This window comes from Octopus bimaculoides, chromosome 1, assembly GCF_001194135.2.
Source record: "Octopus bimaculoides isolate UCB-OBI-ISO-001 chromosome 1, ASM119413v2, whole genome shotgun sequence".
Classification (NCBI taxonomy): Eukaryota; Metazoa; Mollusca; class Cephalopoda; order Octopoda; family Octopodidae; genus Octopus; species Octopus bimaculoides.
In genome coordinates, this window is record NC_068981.1 from 192,617,694 (window position 1) to 192,631,597 (window position 13,904).

Sequence of the window (13,904 nt, forward strand, 5' to 3'; positions counted from 1 at the left end):
GGCACATAAAAGACACCATTTCGAGCGTGGCCGTTTTCGTGCGGGTGACACGTAAAAGCACCCACTACACTCTCTGAGTGGTTGGCGTTAGGAAGGGCATCCAGCTGTAGAAACTCTGCCAAATCAGACTGGAGCCTGGTGTTGCCATCCGGTTTCACCAGTCCTCAGTCAAATCGTCCAACCCATGCTAGCATGGAAAGCGGACGTTAAACGATGATGATGATGATGATGATGATGATGAAATTAACAGATTTTTGTGTGTTTTTTGAATGGCTAACTCGTCTTCCACACTGTAACCAGTTTACTTAATTACACTAATTATTTCACTAGTTTTAGTCATTGGACAACGGCCAGGGCAACGGAGATATAAAGATTTCAAGGATTTTCAGATCTATTTATTGATCCACTTCCCTTATAATCCTCCCATTATAATCTCAAAATTGTTTTATGTCTCAAACACCAACTTCATTATGAAAAGGTCAATTATTTTCAAAATAAAATAAGACTTGGACAATGCATTTCATTAGAAATATAGTGACAAAATGGGTTAATAGCTTGCAAAATAAAATAAATTAGCATAAAACATTTAATTCTTTAGAGAATTGGTTTTGTTTTCATAGCTAAAATTATGTTGGCCTACTTATATCATTAGTTACCACAAATTAATAATTGCTATATGTGTATGTGTGCGTGTGTGTATATATATATATATATATATATATATATATACATATATATGTTCATTGCTGTTGACTCCAAGAGCTGAACAGGATGTGACATTCAAGTGTGTAATTGTGTGTATGTATAAATGCATGCATACACACACACACAACAAATGACATCATTGATTATATTAATCTGCTTCACGATGATGGCATAAGTTAGATGAGATTTGAAACTGTTTTAGAGTTGGTCCCCTCCTTAAATTAACTCTCACAACATAGAAGCACAGAGTGTACATCATTTTTCAAAACCACGGGTGCATGTCTGTGTATATATACAGGACCCATGCTAGCATGGAAAGCGGACGTTAAACAATGATGATGATGTCTCTATGTATGCATATATGTATAAATAATCCTTTTCTACTATAGGCACAAGGCCTGAAATTTTGGAGGAGAGTTTAGTTGATTATATTCACCCTAGCACACAACTGGTACTTATTTTATTGACCCCAAAAGGACAAAAGGCAAAGTTGATCTCAATGGAATTTGAACTCAGAATGCAAAGATTGGTGAAATACTGCTAAGCATTTTGTCCAGCAAGCTAACAATTCTGTGAGCTTGCCACCCACCCTTTTTTTTAATTATTTTTATTTTTTATACATTTGCAGCTTCAGTAATGCTTACATCCACAATGCTCTTAACGCTTATATTTACAACGCCCCAAACACATTCATATACAATGCTTCCTTACACCCCACCCCAGTAGAAGCAACAACCTTAACAATTCTAACAGGTTTGAATGATGGTAGGTTGAAAGTAAGAACAACTATTATGACGTCTGTTACCAAACGATCACGGGGACTTTCTTTTCAGGTGCTGAACAACATCTTTCCCTCCTGTGTTACCTCCCATATCTCTTTCCCAGTTTTCAGAGTTGGCACTGTAGATGCAGGCACATTGAAAGGTAGGTCGAGCGAGATTGTAGAGATGCTTGAATGGAGATGTGTTGATGGATGCTGCGTACAAGAGGTAAAGGTGGAGGGGAGCTAAGCACATAGGTATAAACTCTTCTGGGAAGGAAACAGTGATGGAATAGGTGGGTGTGGGCATACTTCTTGCAGAGAAATGGGTGGATAAGGTCACAGAGGTAGTGAGGGTGAGTGATAGAGTACCTAAACTCAGGCTAGTCTTGCAGAATGGTATAGCTACAATTATCTCTGCCTACACCCCACAAGAGGGCCTACCAAATGAACAGAAGGATCACTTTAATGATATTCTTCTGCAGGCTACCTCAAAGAGGAGTGGCAATGATATCTTTGTGTTTGGAGATTTTAATGGGCATGTCAGACAGCAACCTGGTATCTTCCATGGTGTACATGGAGTTGGTACCAGAAATGAAGATGGAACTAGGCTCCTGGAGTTCTGCATTGCAAATAACCTATTGATCTGCAACACCAACTTCAGGAAGCCAGCCAGACACCTGATAACCTATCAATCAGGTGACTCTGCTAGCCAGATTGATTTCATTCTCACCAGATTGCAGGATGCATGGTTGCTCTTAACTACAATGACCCTCCCTGGTGAAGAATGTACCCCCCACCCTGCCCCAGCATAGACTAGTTATTAGTGACTTTAGACTTGAAGCCAGAAAGATGCCATAAAGCAGACCAATCTGGAAAACAAGGACTTGGAAGGTTAAGAACTCTTCACATGGTCAGAGATTTAGGGATATCCTTACTGAGAAATCTGAGGAGAGGGAGGAGGAGCGACAGTCCTGTGACACAGAATGCAGCTGGGAATTCCTGCGAGACAGCTTGCTGAGCACCTGTGAGCACCACAGACCAAATCTGTGGCTGGTGCAAAGCCCTTTCCAGACCTAGGGCAACATGGTGGTGGAACAATAGTGTAGACAGAGCCATTAGAACAAAGAAACAGGCCTGAAAGAGTTGGGGTAGCATGGGACTGTATCAGATAGCCAGAAGGGAAGCTAGGAGACAGGTATATATAGCCAAGGGAGTAGCAGAAAAAAGAAGTTTGCCAATGTTCAACAACGTGAGGACCAAAGAACTGAAGTGTTTTGGATTGCAAGACAGTGTATGAGAGAAAACTGTGATGTCAGGAGAGAAATGTGTCCGCATGGATGATGGTGCCCTTGCGTTTAATGATTCGGAAAAGAAAGAGACTTGGAGATGCCATTATGAAAGACTGCTGAATGTGGAGAATGAATGGGAGGAGGAGAGTCTGCCAAAGGTTGACCAAATTGAGGGACCAGCTACATGAATCGACAGTACCCTGGTAGATAAAACAATTAAGGATATGAAGACAGGGAAAGCATCTGGCCTATCAGGGATCACCGCTGAGATGCTTAAGATATCCAGCTGGTGTGGGTTATGGTCTTGTCACTCGCATCGAAAATCAGGTAGTTCATGAAGGAATCATACTCAATGACTAGTGTAGCAGCACCATAGTCAACTGCTACAAAGGTAAAAGTGATGCTTTAGATAGAAATAACTACAGGGGTATCAAATTATTGGATCAGTTGATGAAAATTACAGAGAGGGTCATAGACCAACTAATTAGGGAGGGAGAGAGTTAGCCTAGATGAGTTGCAGTTTGGTTTTGTGCCAGGGAGAATCACCACTGATGCTATATTTCTGCTAAGGCAACTGCAGGAGAAATACCCAGCCAAAGATAAACCTCTGTACTTGGCTTTTGTTGTCTTGGAGAAAGCCTTTGACAGGGTCCCTTTATCTGGTCAATGTAGAAACAGGGGATAGACAAGTGGTTGACAAGAGCTGTACAAGCCCTGTTCAGGGATGCTGTCAGTAAGGTGAGGGTTGGCAACGAGTATAGTGAAGAATTTCGAGTAGAAGTAGAGGTTCACCAAGGATCAGTCCTCAGTCCCCTCTTATTCATCAAAGTTCTTTAGGCAATAACAGAGGAATTCAAGACAGGCTGCCCCTGGGAGCTCCTCTATGCTGATGACCTTGCTCTAATAGCAGAGTCACTGCCAAAACTAGAGACGAAGTTTAGGGTATGAAAACAAGGTCTAGAAATGAAAGGCCTTAGGGTTAACCTAGCAAAAACCAAAGTCATAGTAAGTAGGAAGGCTGACAAATCACAAACCTCTTCAGGTAGATGGCCCTGCTCGATCTCTAGAAAAGGCATAGGTAGAAACTCCATAAGATGTACCCAGTGTAAGCTATGGACACATAAGAGGTGCAGCAATATCAAAAGAAGGCCAACTAGGAAGATGGTTTTTGTGTGTGGCAGATGCACAGAGGCAATAAACACTGAAGATGTACAGAAGACAGATTCCATCACACGCCAGGGTGGAAAACTAGAAGTAGTGAATAGCTTCCGCTACCTAAGCGACCAAGTCTGTAGGGGGGATGCTTGCTGAGAGTGTAGCGGCTAAAGTAAGAATAGCCTGGGCAAAGTTCAGGGAGCTCCTACCTCTGCTTGCAGCTAAGGGCCTCTCGCTCAGGATGAAAGGTAGACTGCATGATGCATGCGTGCAAACTGCCATGTTACACGGCAGTGAAACACGAGTAAAACATAGGATGTGACTGCTGAGGACATGTGTAGGCTTGAAAGAAATGAAGCAAGTATGCTCTGCTAGATGTGTAATGTCAGTATGCATGTACGACAGAGTGTAAGCATCCTGAGAGAAAAGTTGGGCATAAGAAGCATTAGATGTGGTGTGCAAGAGAGACGGCTGGCTGTGCTGGTATGGTCATGTAATGCTTATGAATAAGGACAGCTGTATGAAGAAGTGTCACACCCTAACAGTGGAAGGAACCTGTGGAAGAGGTAGAACCAGGAAGACATGGGATGAGGCGGTGAAGCACAACCTTTGAATGTTGGGCCTCACAGAGACAATGACAGGAGACCGAGACCTTTGGAGATATGCTGTAATTGAGAAGACCTGGCAACTAAAGTGAGATCGCAGACATGGCTGATGCCAATGTTGCATGTCTGACCCATTTAAAAGTACCCTTGATGCATCGGGCGATATATGCTTGAGAAAATTTGAGTCAAGTAAAACCAAAATCGTAGCTGTGGCCATTGCCCCCTGCCTGGCACCCATTCTGGTGACACGTAAAAAGAACGTGGTCGATACCAGTGCCCCCTGACTGGCTCCCGTGCTGGTGGCATGTAAAAAGCACTATCCGAATGTGATTGATGCCAGGCTTGCCTAACTGGCTCCTGTACTGGTGGCACGTAAAAAGCACCCACTACACTCTTGGAGTGGTTGGCGCTAGGAAGGGCATCCAGCTGCAGAAACATTGCTGGGATCAGATTGGAGGCTGATGCAGCCGCTGGCTTTCCAGACTTCAGTCTAACCGTCCAACCCATGCCAGCATAGAAAATGGATGATGGTGATGACGATATAATAAGTACAGACATAGCTGTGTGACTTGTTTCCCAATCATATGGTTTTAGGTTCAGTTCCACTGCGTAGCACCTTGGGTAAGCATATTCCATGATAGCTTTAAACCAACTCAAGCTTTGTGAGTAGATTTGGTAGACAGAAACTGAAAAACACCCCACTTGTATGTACATGTGTGCACCCTCATCTAGACATCACATGATGGCTGTAAATAAAGCATTGCCGTCATACAATGTTGTTTGTTTCTAATTTTTCATGTAAAACATGCCTTGTCACAGAGAAATATTGCCTTGCTTGGAAGCAGGTGAGATATAAAAGCATCCTGTCATAGAAAATCTGCCTCAACAAATTTTGTCTTACCCATGCAAGCATGGGAAAGTGGTTGTGAAAGGGGGTTAAACATATATATATATACACAAGTCAAATGAGACCGTAGCCGTGGCCGATGTCGGTGTCAGGTCAATGACACCCATGCTGGTAGCATGTAAAAAAAACACCCACTGCACTCTCAGAGTGGTTGCCATAGAAAGACCTTGCCAAATCAAATTGAAATCTGGTGCAACTCCTGGGTTTACCAGTTTTCAGTCAAACAGTCCAACCCATACCAGCATGGAAAACGGGCATCAAATTATGATAATGACATGCACATTTCTATGTATGTGAGATCTAAATAACACTAGTGAAATTTTAGGTTAATTTTAAAGTTTTGGCAGACTTCCAAATTATTTTATAAGCTGTCTGTAAAATCATTTTCTTTCAATCTCTATATTTACTGCCAATTTGTTTTGATTTTATCTCTTATTATTTTCAGTTACTGGACTGCAGCCATACTGGGATGCCACTTGAAATGGTTTAGTCAAACAAATTGATCCCAGTTTTTTTTTTAAAGTTTAGTATTAATTCTATCATTCACTTTTGCCCAACTGCTAAGTTACAGGGATGTGAACAAGTCAACAGTAGTTATCAAGAGGTGGTGGAACAGACACACACACACACATATATATATATATATATATATATATATATATATACATACACACACACACATTATATATATATATATACATACATACATACACACACACACACACGTTGAGCTTGCTCCTACTAAATCCATTCACAAGGTATTATTAGTTGATCTTAGACTTATAGAAGATACTCGCTCAAGGTGTTAAGCAATGGGAATCAATCCAAAATCACATGGTTGCAAAGCAAGCTTCTTAACTACACAGCCATACAAAACTTGTAATGTTCTTGTTTCAAATCATGGTTGAGCTCAACTGTTTTTCTTTCTTTTGGTTTTGGACAAGTTCATCTCTGTCATGATGGTTGAACAGACATGATAACGACGTAAGGTTCACTCTTTTAACGTTCACTTTTCCATGCCTGCATGAATTGAGCAGAGTTTGAGACAGATTTTTCTAGGGCTGAATGCCCTTCCTGTTATCAACCCTTGTTTGTAAGTAAGGTAATATTTCCCCTTGGACAGGCATGTTTTTACAGAATACTGCAAAATGAACGACAATTTGCAACGCGATGTCAAAACAAGGAGGCACAAACGTACGCACGCGCACATATCGATGATTGACTTGGAAACCAAAGCATGCAATCCAATCGCCAAGGTGAAGAGTGGGACAGTGGAAACTAAAAGCCCGTTGCTTGCGCGCGTATATATGTGTGTAAAGAATCCATTCTGTAAGGTGGTTGGTGTTAAGAAGGGCATCCAACAGTAAAAACCCTGCCAAAACAGAGTGAAGTCTGGTCTAGTCTTCTACTCAGCCAGCCCGACCCATGCCAGCATGGAAAATAGACATTAAATGAAGATGAAATATACATATATGCATGTGTGTGTGTGTGATGGGTTTCTTTCAGTTTCCATCTAGCAAATTCACTCACAAAGACTTGTCGGCCTGAGGCTTTAATATTAGACACTTGCCCAAGGTGCCACGTAGTGGGAAGTGAGGCTGAGGCCGAAACTATGTGGTTAGGAGGGGAGGCAAACTATCAAACCACAGACGCCACGCCAGTTAGGTGAACATGAAGTAGTTTGTGTGAGAAGTAGTGAAGATGCGAGGTGCTGCTGTATAAATATGGTAGACGGGGTGGGTGAGGTAAACCCAAGAATATTTAAGACAGGATGCTAGTAAACCACCAGAGGAAAGATGGCGATTGATGTTAAACGAACTTCAAACTATGAAGAAAATTTGGCACTTTGTTATTTCACTACCCTTCCAAATGAAACAAAATAAATGATAAAGGTGTCTTTTTACGTACAGGGATATAATAAACATATTTGTAAAATAATATTTTGCTAGTGGATCGGCCAAATTACGCACCATTCAATAAGATATATCGAAACAAATCTCTGTGTCCCACAAGTTTTCAATATAGTTTCTTTGTAGCCTGATTCACAACTTAAATAGAAGGATTCAAACATAAAAAGAATTATAAACAATATGTAGGGTATTTTACAAAGCCATTACTTAATAAAAATAATACATTATGGTGGTATACGTTTCTTCAAGTCAAACGAAGAAGCGCCTAAATTGTTACATCATTTGTGGGTCTTACTCGAAATAGACTTTTCGTTCTCACTACAAACCAATTTACCCCAAATTTGAACGACACACATTGAGAGAGACCTACATACATATGTGTGTGTGATATTAGTATGACTTACTGATCATCATCCAATCTACAACAGTTCTATGTATATTATCACGTAGATTCTGATTAAACGCAATTTGGGGGATATATTTGATAATTGATTCTCAATTAAAAAGACATTTTGTTTAAACGTTTAACCCCCACCCCATACTTTAACATATTTAATGGACATCAATGCATCACGGTCTACATTTTAGTTCAACCTGATACATAATCAATATTGATTGTTGACGAAACATTTATAGAAATAGATTGAATCGGTGGCCCCATATTTATCTAATTACATTGACTCCAGCTGGATTTGAAGTCAGATGACTATAGAATTTACTAAAATTCACAATGAAGTGTTATTAATCTACAGATTTTTTCAATCATTTGATCTTTAAAATATAAAAACCATGGATTAAATGAATGAAAATATTTCTCTCAAAAGATATTTTCTCCACTCAGGATTGTAAGCAATCATCAAATTCCGTCAAATATCTTCAATGTAACCAAAGTCAAACACTATTACAAAGAAACAATAGTTGAGTAATTCCTCAACCGTTAATGTGGGATTAATTACATCACCGACGACTTGATATCAACCCTAACATTTGCTTAAAATACATTCGAAATTTCTTGAACAGCATATACAAAATATACATGAAAATATATCGATTATATTTATGGTTAAGATGACGGAAAAACTAAAGGTTAATATGATAGGCTAAGGAATCATCTATCGGTTGTTTATGAGCAGTGACTGATGTTTTGACGATGTTTCTAGAATTGTAGAAGAGAAATAGGCATTATGGAGGTTGTCGCAAAAGAATCAAGGAAATATAGGAAATTACTAAATTACCATAAAAATAAACTATATTGTGATTGTTGCAAATATATCTTTGCAAAAATTTCCCAATATCAATCGGTTCTACTATGATTTGAATTGAGTGATTATTTTAATGTATAAAAGCGAAACATGTGTTTAATGTTCCTGGTTAGCCAACACGTGTTGTTTATTAGGATATCTAAATCAACATTGACAATAAATTACTAATTGTTGTGATCAAAATGACACAAATTAATAGGAATTCACATTTATAAGATTGTCAATAAAACAATTTGCTGTGGCTTTCAACTTCCACGACTGTCTGATGAGGTTTCTAGAAATACATCGCACTATATACAGCTATTTGTATTTAAGCAAATGAAAACCCTAGTAACCATGTTATGTTATAAATATATTTTCTCGTTCGGTTTGATGCACTGACTGCTTACACAGGTGTACAAGACATTACATTGATGGTTTTCTGGTAGTTAAGTGAGCTGGTGTAATCACAACAACGTAGAATTGGTCCCGCGACGAACAACGGCAGACAGAAGAGACACTTGTAAAACAAAAGATTCTACACATGATGATCATTAATATAGCAGTTGACTTCTTAAAAACATATTGAAGATTGGAATATTAACGGAATGTCTTTTTTTTTTCTTACTCAATTTAAAATCTGAGATTTTCTCTCAAAGGAAATTTCTTTCGGTTTAAGTAAAGTTTTCACCACCTTAGCACACGTTTGAGTGTACTGACTTAAGAACCATTAGAAACAAAAATACTGCACATGTCTAACCGTCCCAATTGAGGAGGTAGGTACAACTTACATGATAGACTCCTCTTAAATGGCCTCGAAATTCCACACAATCGAAATAATTGTAATAATGCTCCACAAATTTCTCTGCAATCGCTGTATAACTGCCTGGGAAGGCCATCTTTGTTGGGATTCTCTGGCCAAAACAGAGGGATTTAGAGGGACCAGGTGCAAAAAATAGACGACAGGTAAATTTTTAAAAATCTTGTAGAGATCTTATGTAAAAAAAAAAGCTGCAAAGATACAATGTTGCAAGAAATACTGAGATTTTGTTTAGAGAAAATATTTCACACTCCTCAAAATGGCGGGAGTGATAAAGTACGCAAGTGCGCATGTCAGTGATAAGGACTATCGAATAAGCAACATTTTAATTGGTTAATAGTAACATCTAACTTTGTCAACTGTTGAAAAGTTTTTTCTACTTCTATATTACAAAATACTAAATTAACTCTATTGAAACCAAACACTTCAAGATTTGTAGATTTTAAAAAAATATATTTTTAATGTAAAAATGTTTCTAGCTGAAAGTAAATTCTTCAAACTAAGAGTATTCAGTTTTTCTTTTATCTAAATATAATTGTAATGCTACTTTTAGAAAATAAAGCATATAAAACTATAGTTTAAACCTATAACTGCTTATTATTACCATCTGAAATGAATCAAAAATAAATCCAAATTGCCAGTTAAATAACAAAAAAGTAAAAAATAAAATCGATGAAGTCCAAGAAAGACAACTCCGCTAACACATAAGAAATGGTTTAACAATTGATGCTAATTTGTTTTTCGTAGTTACTAATTATTTACAAATCTGTTCAGTCGTAAACAATATTAATTAAAATCACTATCTATTAATCTAATAACTATTAATCATTTCAGGGATTATCTCTCCTGGATGAAATACCAGCCCTTAACCCTTTGGCGTCATGTTTTCTCTTCTTCTCTACTGATGAGTATATTTTGTGCCTTCAGATTTTCGATATTTATAGTGCTTCACGTGTGTATATATGTGTTGTTTTTTAACCTACACCAGCTCTAATTATGATGAAAGCGTTTCTACCCTGACCATCTCATCTGTTTTCAGACGATGCATCCAAGACTAATTCATCAAATATTTTTTCTTGAAAATGGTAAGGTATGGTTTGAGAGGAATTACATGGATTTCTTATACGTTGACAGACTTTTATAGAGGCTCTTTCGTGCTTGTTTGTGTTGTTAATATGAATACTCTATAACAATTGTGTCCAAGAAAACAACACCAATGTCTCTTTTTTTATTCAAAGATGAACAAGAGTCAAAACGTTAGATTATTGACTCATCAAAACAACATCATGAACCGTAAATAGACTCATGATTGCCAAACAATCTTCTAGGTTACAGCAAAGACTCAAAAGATCCTGCCAAGGAGACCTCATCATCATCACCATTTAATGTCCGTGTTCCATGCTAGCATGCGTTGGAGGGTTTCACAGGATCCGGTGAACTAGAAGGCGGCACTACACTCATGTCAGCATTTATTTATTCATTTATCAGTTTCAGCTCAAAGTTTGGCCATGCAGGGACGCCACCGTTTTTCTTGAAAACGGTGAAAATTGGTAAGGTTTTTACAGCTGGATGCTCTTCCTAACACCAGACACTTTATAGAGTATGCCGGGTGATTTTTTTGTGTGTGTGTGGTACCAGTATTAGTGAGGTCACCAAACTCTCAAGACAAGACTCCTCGACAGTGTGGGAATGCAATATTGAGGGAGGTAGGTCTTTGTGCCATTGGAGGGTCGAGCACAAGTGTCTAACTATCGAGGAAATACATGGCTGTCCAAGCAAGTAAGAGAGAAAGAATGGTGTCAGGGTGTTGTTGTTGGCACTCCGTCGCTTACGACGTCGAGGGTTCCAGTTGATCCGATCAACGGAACAGCCTGCTCATGAAATTAACGTGCAAGTGGCTGAGCACTCCACAGACACGTGTACCCTTAACGTAGTTCTCGGGGATATTCAGCGTGACACAGTGTGACAAGGCTGACCCTTTGAATTACAGGCTCAACAGAAACAGGAAGTAAGAGTGAGAGAAAGTTGTGGTGAAAGAGTACAGCAAGGTTCGCCACCATCCCCTGCCGGAGCCTCGTGGAGCTTTAGGTGTTTTCGCTTAAGGTATAAGAAGGTGAACGAAAGAGAACAGAGACTGAGATAACTATGATAAACAGAAGCTGGTTCTGAACTTAGACACAATAGACACCTCACTGAACTTGCTGTTATTCATTATCTTGCTGACAGCATCTCTGTATTTGGTAGAGTCATTATGCTGAAACAAAGTAGCATCTCCGAACATTGTTTGAAAGCCATTTGTTGACACCTAATTTATCTAGCACAATCAGCATGGTGCCCTATCAAAAGCTTTCTCCAGATCAACAAATGCAAGATATGGCTTACACTTTGCTAAAATCTTTAGCTGTCTCACTATGATGAGGGCATCTCTGATGCTCTCTTCTGACTTAAAACCAAACTGTATCTCGTCTAAAACTAATTTTCTTTCTAATTAGTTGTGCAGTTTTGTTTCATCGCAGAACAGAGCTCCACAGATGCCCTCTTCCTAATGCTGCAACTGGAGAAGCTCTTAGCGAAGGGTAAGCCACTATATTTTGCATTTGCTAACCTGCCATGCCTGCCTAGCTGGGCAGATCTTTAGTATTGGACATCACCAATCACCTTGGTCCTTTATCCAGTGTGCTCTTTCTTCTTTAAGGTGAGATGTGAGTTGAGGATATGGCTGCTATTTCTAGCAGGTTCAGTGTCTATGTACAGCTGGGGTTCTCAACCATTTTTTACTTATGGACCCCTTTGAATCCTATTTTACTTGGATGGACCCTCAGAGCTATTTGATGTTTAAAACGTCCTGTTATATTTTATCATTAAATATTATTAGGAATTGTATAAAAGAATTGTTAAAATATTCAGTGTGTTGTAGAAGTGTACATAACCAATATATTGTGCATAAATTTTAATGACAAAATATCTGGATCCCCAAGGGACATATTGAGAACCACCAATGTAGAGATTACCTCCTTAGTTTGTTTCTAATACATTTTGTCATATAAACTTGATCTAAACCTTTTGCCAAACTTAAACTACAAGACTGTTAATGACATTAACACTATCATGTGAATGTGTTAACAATGTCAGACAGGAATAAATGTCATGTTCTATTCAGATAACCAGTTGTTATTGTTGAGTTGCCCCAGATCAGCTTGGAACAAGTAAACCTATGTATATGGCTAAGTGACTAGGTACCATCCAAAGCTCTGGATATGCCATACTTCTGCCTAGTTGAGGACCACACTGCACATTCGTTGTCATTGTCGCCACCGTCATTTAATGTCCATGTTCGATGTTGGCATGAGTTGGATGAATTGACAGGATCCACCAAGACTGCAACATGTTCCAGGGTCTACTTTGACACTGTTACTATGGCCGGATGTCCTTCATAATACCAACCACTTTACAGTGTGTACAGTGTAGTTTTTTCATGCCACTGGTACAGTTGAGGTTCCATGTAGCTGGCAACCCAGAGAGAAGAAGCTTTATGCTAAGATGTGAAGAATTAAAGTATGAAGGAAGGGGCCAGAGCAGAACAAGTTTAAAACTGGTACTCTGTTGATTATGGCAATGAGGATTCTAGGTGATCCGATCAACGGAACAGCCTGCTCGTGAAATCAACATGCAAGTGGCTGAGCACTCCACAGACACGTGTACCCTTAATGTAATTTTCAGGGAGATTCAGCATGATACAGAATGTAATGAGGCTGACCCTTTGAATTACTGTTACAACTCATTTTTGCTAGCTGAGTGGACTGAAGCAATGTGAAATAAAGTAGCTTGCTCAAGGACAATGGACCAACAAATGAAACTCACAACCGAGAACTGAACAGCCTAATCAGTAACGTTGCCAGCACAGGTTTATTGCTGTAGTGGAGCCGCATAGCTTACTCACATTTTAGAGGTTGAAGTGGTTGGGGTGCATCTGGGAAGAGATAAAAGTAGTGGTGATGAGGTGTCTGTCGACTCTCAAAGGACGAGGTGAGTAAAAGTAAATGGGGGGGGGGAAGAACTGGGAGTATGGGAGGGTAGAGACAGCCAGAGTGTATGGGAGAGTGAGAGATGGGGAATGGATGAGGAGATGGGTGTAATGAACAAATATTGAGTGGATGGTAAATAGGAAAGAGTAGGTGACAACAACAGAGCTTGGATAAGGTTGAGGGGGTGAATGGTGTAATGTCAGTCTGGGCATGTAGTTTTTCCCTCTGTCCAGTTTATTTCTGGTATGTTGGTAGATAATTGTTGTGGCCAGAGTAGAACTGGATCAAGTGTATTTACTCATAATGAAACTGTTGTTATAAATCTGCCCTTATCATTCAGTGTGCACATCATGACACATCGTTTAGGACAAACCACACTAATGATGGGCGGAGGTAAAGGACATGGATCGCACCCCCCCCCACACACACACCTTTCGGTTTTCTTTTTTTTTACAGAAACTCACCTTTTCCACTGCAGATATTT

The 13,904-nt window shown here is 39.3% G+C and overlaps 1 protein-coding gene across 1 annotated transcript in view; it reads right to left on the reverse strand.

Annotated features, from left to right (window-relative positions):
- The window catches only part of LOC106871618 (uncharacterized), a 19,711-nt gene extending 10,028 nt beyond the window's left edge, over window positions 1-9,683 (reverse strand). The window contains exon 1 of the mRNA XM_014918186.2: window positions 9,367-9,683. Within this exon, the coding sequence (XP_014773672.1) occupies window positions 9,367-9,474 (108 nt within the window). The 5' untranslated portion in view covers window positions 9,475-9,683. The remainder of the gene's footprint in view (window positions 1-9,366) is intronic.
- Between the last annotated feature and the right edge of the window lie 4,221 nt (window positions 9,684-13,904).